Raw genomic sequence first — 8,738 nt, forward strand, 5'->3', positions numbered from 1 at the left:
TTGAATTTTTATTGGGTATGACTATTTGGTATGATATATTATTTGTTGTTAATTCAGTTAGCAAAAGTATGCAGTCAAAAGACATGCATATTGATGTTGCCATAGATCAATTAAAAGGTTTAATTTTTTTTTTTAAAGAAATATAGAGAAGAAGGATTTGCAACTGCTATGATTTCTGCCAAGAAAATTGCATTTGAAATGAATACCGAACCCGAACTTCGTAAGAAACGTGTGATATCTAGGAAGAAAAAATTTGATGAGAATGTTGATATTGAAATCTCAAAGTCTCTTGAAGAGTCCTTTAGAGTTGATTACTTTTTATACATAGTAGACAAGGCTATTTTTTCACTTCAAAATAGATTTGAACAATTTGAAGCATATGAAAATATTTTTGATTTTCTATTTAGTGGTAAAAAACTAAAATCACTAAATGATGGAAATTTAAAAACACATTGCCTTAATCTTGAAAATTTTTCTTAAAGCATAATAATCAATCCGATATTGATGGTTTAGATTTATTTTCTGAGTTGAAAGTATTAAGGGAAATAGTACAAGTAGAAGATAATAGTTTAATCGATATACTCAATCAAATAAAGAGACTTGATTCTTTTCCAAATGCTTATATTGCTTATAGAATAATGTTAACAATTCCAGTTACCGTTGCTTCAGCGTAAAGAAGCTTTTCAAAATTAAAATTGATAAAATCTCACCTAAGATCAACAATATCTCAAGAGAGATTAAATGTGTTAGCTATATTGTCAATTGAGAAAGGCTTATTAAGAGAAATTGATTATAAGAAAATTATTAGTAACTTTGCATCTAAAAAAGCTAGAAAAATTTACTTTAAATAATAATAAAAAAAAATTAAAACATTAAGGCCCCTCATTAAAGTTTGGGTTTAGGCCCCAAAATACGTCGGGCCGCCCCTGGACTTGCCAATGATCGAGGTTCTCTTGCTTGGATTTAAATTATAGTGAAGATTGTTTTCATATTTATACTTAACATCTGGGATTTCCAGTGATTTGTACATTTGGACAAATTTATCCTCTTGAAGATTCAAGGCTTTGAGGCACTTGGGATTTTCCTGCACAATTGACAGGCCCTTCAGATATTGCCTATTCATCCACACAGAAGCAGTTCGGAGTCTGCAGAATTTACATTGAGCCACAGACAGAAAGATCAACAAGTGTTTCTACATTTTCATTTTTCTATATTTCCCGATTAATCCTATATTTATTTTTAGGACTTGAGGTCTTCATATATGCTTGTGAGATATAGTGAAGCTGGCTATTGATAAATGCAGTTTTAGCATGTCTTTTGGCCTCTCAACATAGTACTATTAAATATATTTGATAAATTATCATATCAATGTATTGTTAAATATTTAGAATAAATATAAAATATTACATGGTGGAAATATTTTCTATCAAAAGTTTGTTTAAGAGAATCTTGATCAGAATCTAGTGCGATCTTTTTTCAAAAACATTAACTGATGATGTGAGATTTACGGATCCAGCCTTTATTGATGACCCTTTCCTTCAGTTTTACAACATATTAGTCTGTCCCTAACCGTACGAGTATATTTCGGGTCAAAAGCTTCACAAATTTTAGGAAAATTTCCACAGATGTAGCAGCATTAGCTATTTTACACCCAAGACAACTAAATAATTATATTCCTAGCAAGAATTTTTTAAACCCTATACCTTAAATCACGCATTCAAAGAATTTTAGTTACACTGGTTCTCTTCAATTAAGATGATTGACATCCTTAGAGTCCGACAATTGCATTATTCGTAACGGCCATAATCCTTTGTATTCTATATATATTCCATATCCATATATTATATAAAAAGATGAAAAGCAACTAATAGGAAGCAAACAACTGAAAATATCTAGTTTATTTCTTCTGCCACGGATCAATCAATTCTCACACAATCTATTCCTAATTTCTCGCATGAATATGACTTCCACCAAACATAATTTTTGGTATATTACATATTTAATTAGCAACATTTAATATTATAAAAGGTATAATCATGAAATAATTTCATTTTATATTTATGGAATAATTATAGTATATTGCATATTTAATTATATAAATGATATAAGATCATACATACTTAGAAAAAAATATTTACAGAATAATATTGGTATAAATATTATATATTCAGAATTCCGCCAAAATATTGATATAAAAATTCTAGAGTGTATTATATGTTATAATTCAATTTGTGGTATATTTATCGTATAAATATTACTATACGTTTGGAGTATGTTATATAGCTGTATGAATTTCACTTTGTATAATATAGTACTATTATATACAACATATATAAATGACATAATGTACATATATAAACAGGTATGTTCCATATAGTGATAGATATATACGTATAATATATCTTACATAAACCATCAAAATCCTACAGAATAATGGAACGCATGAAACACCATAAGATGCATTCAATGTTGGATATTGCCATATCAAGGGAAGTGTTTGAATATTGCCATATCAAGGGAAGTGTGTCAAAAGTTCTTTAAGATGGTAGAGAATGTCTCATGATTTATGCATCTTGTCTGGTCATTAATTATTTGCTTAATCTTTATAATATGCTATTAGTGTAAAAAAAAAATCTTTCATTTATGTAATAAATAAAGAATATTATTATTTTCTTACATATTTTTAAAAAAGTGCTCACCCACGTAGATTCCTCCATCATATTGGTCTACGCACTTGTAATGCATATTGAGCAGTGGAATCCCTTAAACAGTTAATATATTGGATTTAAAGATGGACTCATATTTCAAGCTGTAGTTATTTGTTAACAGGACTTTAAAATAGCTACCCGGGTCAAGCTCATAGAGAAAAATTTATGTCTAACGCAACCGAAAAGCACCATGGGGAATGGAGGGGAGGAATGGATAGATAAGTGCCTTGTCTTCTTTTTTCGGGGGGGGGGGGGGGGGGGGTGGTGTTCTAGTCTACCAATATGGTGCAGAAAATAATACCAAGAACAAGAACTACGCTCATATGTACATGTAATTTGCGGCAGATTAATTAAGTTTTCTACAGATACAAGTTGATACAAGCGAGAACTTACACTTCCATTGCCAGTTCAAGCAGACGAGAATCGCTCAAATATCAATGACACAAAACTGAGTACATGTGATTACCCTCGTTTCACAGGTCTTTGAACATAAGATTTATTGGGATCTTCTGTTTTCAACTTCGGAGGCCGAATTTCTCCTTTCTTAACCTGCAGAATCACAGAAAGTTTGTTCATTCACATTTTCTTCAGCATATAAACATTCCCCTCCTATTCTTCACAAGGAAAAATATCAAGTGATTGCAATATAAGGTAATTTACCTTCTTTCCTCCCTTCATGAAATCTCTCCAACTGGACACCTGATGACAAGAAGAAGAGAAGTTCAACTAATAGAAACATAATGCTCTTCAGTGAAGTCTAGATTTTTAGAACACGTCAGCAGTCAGCACTAACTGTACTATTTCAGATAATTATGAATATCAGGTTCAATACTGATTATCATGTTCCAAAAACACCAAAGCCAAGTTACAGTAAACTTATAATGACAACACTAGATTACGTAAACCACCTAAGTTTATAGGCAATCATCAACAACTTCCTCATGTTCACGAATCAAAAGCATCATTTGCTCGGCTCTTGTAACATCGTGCATCCTGTCTTAGCTTAAGAGCTAAGATACCCAATGACTTAGCACAGAGTCAGAACCCCACCCCTCTTTAAAAAGAGAAGGAATTACCTTCTTTCTGTTTCTGCTCATTTTAAAGCAAGTGAGACCAATAGATACTTTCATCATAGAATTTTACGCGATTACGAGTATACACTGAGATGCAACTTTGTTGTACTAGTTACTTCAGAAATCTTAAATCTGTAACTATTTTTGGTATAATCACATCAAACTTCTTTCATAACCACATCAAATACAAATACAACCAGAGGATACACAACAGGTAATACCTCGTGCAGCAAATGTACATTGCACATATAATTCTACCAACAATCAAGAAGCAAGATAAATAAATAGTTAAAGTTTGACAATGTGCAATTATTTAAAAGAGAACACACTTCAAATGAACATATAATTAGTATTCAGGTTAGCTGGTTTAAATGGAAAACCAGATATCCCATAAATGAGTCACATGCGCAAATCATCACTCCGAAGAAATGCATTCAAACATAAAAACAAACATTCCAAAATGTAGCTATTGAACCTTTTATCAAACAAGAGGAGCTGTGACCCAAGACTAGATAATTGACTAGAAATATATAGTTTCTTAATATCAGTCAGACTCTGCAAGAGTTGTGTTTTCGGAAACAGAAAGATATAAATAAAACTAACCCTCTTTTCTCTAGTTCCTTCCCACTGCTCCTCGTGCTCGCGCTTCCTTTTCCACATTTCTTTTGTTTCTTCCTCATCTTTCTTCAAGCGACCTTCCTCTTCAGATATCTACACAAACAATATCCAGACATGAAACCTAAGTAAAAATTTTAAAAGATGACAGCTAGAGGAAACAACAGGTATAAGTACCCTCATTGCCATTTTTCTTCTCCTCCATTCTTGTTCTGTCAATATTTCTTTAACCTTCAACTTCAGCTGATGCTGGAATTCTTCTGATTGCTCATGTTCTTGGTCGAATTTTCCCTGTTAGTCAAGAAACCAACCATCTCAACTTTTTTCCAGAAAAAATTTACACTGGCTGTACGTATTTTCTTATTTGCTCAATTGACTCCCTGATCCCTACCTTGGGGGTAGAAAACACAAGGAATTTAATAAAGTTGCACTAGCAGATACGTGAGAGAAAAGTTAGTTCGAACCACATCAAATTAGTTAGAGTGAATCAAGGTGGCAATACAATCATGCTTCAAGGTGCTCGTGTGTTGGGAAATGATCAAACGCAGTTTTCAATGTAAAAAAAAAGGTCAACCAAAGCTACAGATAACATCAGGAAGATAATTCCCCACTAAAATCCAGGAACAATAATTCCAGCTAATAAATTGATATTCAAGCAGATGGAATTTGATGAAAGGACAATTTGAAGAGCCTATGGTAGATATTTACCTCAGTCACTAATGATTTCAGTTTGCTAGCAGTATCTTTCTTAAGCTGCTTCTTCCGCTTTGCTCTCAGCTCTTCTGTCCTCATACCCAAGAAGGGGTGAAAAATAAAGAGTTGTGTCAGTATCAGAGACAAGCGACGAAAAAGATACAACAGAATAAAGAAGAATATAGTTTCCACTAGCTTAGTAACAAAACAAGACTTGCAATACCAGAAAAAAAAGAATTTGCCATGTTACACTGCCCATATAAGTACGAAATACATAAATAAAATGAAGTTTTGACAGTGTCCACAATTGAATAGTTGCAGAAACAGTTTTAACCTCCTTAAAAGATTCAACAAAGATTCAACAACAATGTGACAAACAGGGATAAAAGGAAAACAAGAGGACGAAACAAAGAAAAAGGACCACCGACCTTTTGCTGCATTAACCTGGTTCAGAATATAATCCCTCTCCTGGGGATCGAGTAATAACTGCTGGGCTTTTGCTAAAGCTGCGTATATAATGAGAATGAATTTGGGTCAAAATATTTCACGAGAACAGAAAAATTTAGAATGGTTTTAACCTACTCAAGCAGTAACATAGCAAATTTATCAGAACTTCCATCTACAAAACTACAACAAAGCTTTAGAAGACTAATTTTGACAATGATGATAGGGTTTTAACTCCTTTCTGAAACACTTTATTGCTTCTTCTAATTCTGTGTGACTTGACATGTATGGCAATGTTTCTCCCAATAAATGAGCGAAATTGTCACTCCAAACAGATATTTTGACCGATGGTCACATTGCGGTGTCCTTTGAAAGTGGACTTTCGATAGTACTTGGAATTCTCTTGAACAGAAAAACCTATTCCGACGTTAGATGTCTTCTGAAGCTTTCTAAGGACAATATTTGAAGCGAGAACAATGTTCTAGCCAAAAAATCATATGATATGCTACACAGTGTCACCTTAAAAGTAATTTGAACAAAAACAAGAAGCTCATGTCACATTTACTGTGCCTTTACATGAACATCTGGGTCAATGTAAGTCAAAACATCCAGTACCTATGAAGACATTCTAGTTGTATGGTTTTACGAAAGACAAACTTGAAAGAACGTGAATGGAGTAGGCTCTCTTGATGGTTTTCTTGAAGGTAGATGCAAGAAGTTCAGTAAAACTACACTCAAAATTCTTAATGCAAAATCGTATATCTTGCAGTTAAAGTGATATAGGAAGAGCACAATCCCCATAAATTTCGTGAAATTTATCCTACCAAAAGGAGATAAAATAAATAGAATAATCCTTCACTCAAAGAACCACCTAAAATAAATGGAATATAAAGTGGCACAGAAAGGAAGAGCAACTTCCTTACCGCCAAATGCCTCCTTTGCTTGTGGATGCTTGCACTTGTCAGGATGAACAAGCAAAGATAACTACATGTAATTCAAGTCAACATATTAGATAATATGACAGAATAAGGGAATGGTTTGTCAAATGGAAAATGTTTCACAAATTTACACCTTACGATATTGCTTTTTGACTTCATCAATGGATGAATCAAATGGCAGGTTAAGGTAGTCAAACGGATTCAACTTGAAGCATGAAAGGATCCTGCATAGTTTTTAAATTTTAACCCAAATAACAAACTTAGAATGATAGAAATAGGAAATCGATAGCAGAATTCAAATTGATTCTGACCAAAAAAACAACTCATATCAGTAGACAAACACTAAAACACACAACTCTCAAACACAATATTATAAAGTAAAAATGATAGCTCAAACTTATTGAAGAGATAACCAGAAAGCAGCATTGAGGGTTTTACAACAACCAGAGGAGAAAATAGTTGATCCCTAGCAGATTTAAATCTACAAACAAATGAGAACTGTCTAACGTAAACTCAACCTCAATGGGATGCATATCCAAAACTATCAGATCCAAAACTATAGTTGAGGTTGGTGTGGAGAAAGAAGGTTAGGTTTCATAAGAGGGAGGAAGTAAACAAGGAGTGAAGTCTATTTCCATTTTTCAGGTTGGGATAACTGAGACTGTGCTACTTCTACGCATTAGTATTTTCAATCCCTCCAAACCTAGACAGATGTAAGATCTCATTTGTTTGCACTTAATGAAGGTCTAAATCTTTAATCATTCATACTCTAGTTATTAAGTGTGGTTTTTTTGGACTGAATCTTAATCATTCAGATCTCAATCATTACGTGTTTTTTCTTCCTATAACGGATGAATAGATCTGAATAATTAAAACCTATAACAATGTTCTTAAAATTATTAAAATGCTATCCACTCAAGGATCTCCGCGAAGAATTTTGCCGTTTCCCCCTCCCTCCTCCACCCCTCTCCCCCCTCCCCAAAAAAAAAAAATCATCACCACCACCACTATCAACTACCACCACCCACAACCACCATCCTCAACCACAAGAGAAGTTCACGGCAGATATACATGTTATCATCCATGAGACTCATTTTGGAGTTCTTATCCTCATCGATCAATTAACATTAAAAAAAATCCTCATTGATCATGATGATAAGAGTTGGCTTTATGATTCTAACTGAAACCAATCAAACCATTACAGTGAACACGGTTTTTCTTTTCCTCCTCCTTTTAATACAATCGATTACAAAAATATTGGCTCCTTACTGCTCAATTTAACATCTCAAATCATCATAAACACACGGATTCTTCTGCCTACGAAATTATGGTTTCATACGCATTATACACTAATTTATTACTAAATTTACTATAAGGTAAATTATTTATTTCGCCTAAAGGGAAGAAAATTTTCCGGTAATCAATCCTACCAGCCTTACGCATCTTTTTCCCAAAGATCACGCTAAAATTACCCGTCCAGATTAGCATACAAGTATCAGCCTAGCTAGTTGCTTGGCATAGTTATACACACGGAGATATGAATATGCGAACAAAAATCGACTAAATAATAACTAGAAGCAAAATTGATTGAAGAGATGAACCTGTTAACTTCGTTATCGCGTTCAACTTCACTGACCTCAGCGAAGAATTGCTTGAGAAGAGCATCTTCCACCGCGGCGGTTTTCGCCGGCGAAGGTGCGGTGGTCGTAGCGCTGTTGTCTCCCATTGAATTGAATCGGACTTTTAGGCACCGACTGAAGATCCTAAGATGTTTTACAGTTTGACGCAAGCTCCAGTTCAGAAACTTGGGCTTTGAGCTCTGGGCTCTATATCAGCATTTCCAAGGGCCTAAGTCGATCTTCAACATGGACTGGTCTATTGGGCCGATGTATGAGTCCTAACCACATTGAAACAACAAAAAATTGCAGAAATTTGACACTTTTATTGACAGTGTTGCCTACGAGACAAGCGAGGAGCCACACTTATTAAAATTGAAGTTCTGCCCATGGGCAAATTGGGGATAAAATTTCAAGATCATCCACTTTAAGGGCTATTTGTGCATTTCACCCTTGCAACAAGTCTAAAATTTTTGTAAAAATGTCGAGATCTTTACACAAATAGCAGGCTGAATTTACTGCTTACTTTTCTTGCAGGTATATATATAATATATTAATAATATACGGTTATACTCATATTATATATATATATTATACATCACTGGCTATTTGTTGTTTAAACAGTTGGGTGGCAGCTATTTAGGTTAATTC

The 8,738-nt window shown here is 33.7% G+C and overlaps 1 protein-coding gene across 1 annotated transcript; it reads right to left on the reverse strand.

The window, feature by feature from the left end:
• Window positions 1-3,032: 3,032 nt before the first annotated feature.
• LOC104087992 (J domain-containing protein spf31-like) lies at window positions 3,033-8,265 on the reverse strand. Its single transcript, XM_009592592.4, has 9 exons — window positions 8,073-8,265; window positions 6,605-6,695; window positions 6,457-6,517; window positions 5,518-5,595; window positions 5,105-5,178; window positions 4,574-4,687; window positions 4,385-4,492; window positions 3,369-3,407; window positions 3,033-3,257 (listed from the first exon to the last, which is right to left on the reverse strand). The coding sequence occupies exons 1-9, from the start codon at window positions 8,195-8,197 to the stop codon at window positions 3,171-3,173; spliced, it is 777 nt and encodes a 258-aa protein (XP_009590887.1). The 5' UTR covers window positions 8,198-8,265; the 3' UTR covers window positions 3,033-3,170.
• Between the last annotated feature and the right edge of the window lie 473 nt (window positions 8,266-8,738).

This window comes from Nicotiana tomentosiformis, chromosome 11 (assembly GCF_000390325.3).
Source record: "Nicotiana tomentosiformis chromosome 11, ASM39032v3, whole genome shotgun sequence".
In the NCBI taxonomy this organism is placed as follows: domain Eukaryota; kingdom Viridiplantae; phylum Streptophyta; class Magnoliopsida; order Solanales; family Solanaceae; genus Nicotiana; species Nicotiana tomentosiformis.

Excerpts from the sequence above, each read along its gene's own strand:
- LOC104087992 (XM_009592592.4), bottom strand. The coding sequence starts at position 8,197 with ATGGGAGACAACAGCGCTACGACCACCGCACCTTCGCCGGCGAAAACC. Across the intron at positions 5,179-5,517 it reads CCAGGTTAATGCAGCAAAAG|AAGAGCTGAGAGCAAAGCGG; the intron begins GTCGGTGGTCCT and ends GTATGAGGACAG. Across the intron at positions 3,258-3,368 it reads TCATGAAGGGAGGAAAGAAG|GTTAAGAAAGGAGAAATTCG; the intron begins GTAAATTACCTT and ends GTGATTCTGCAG.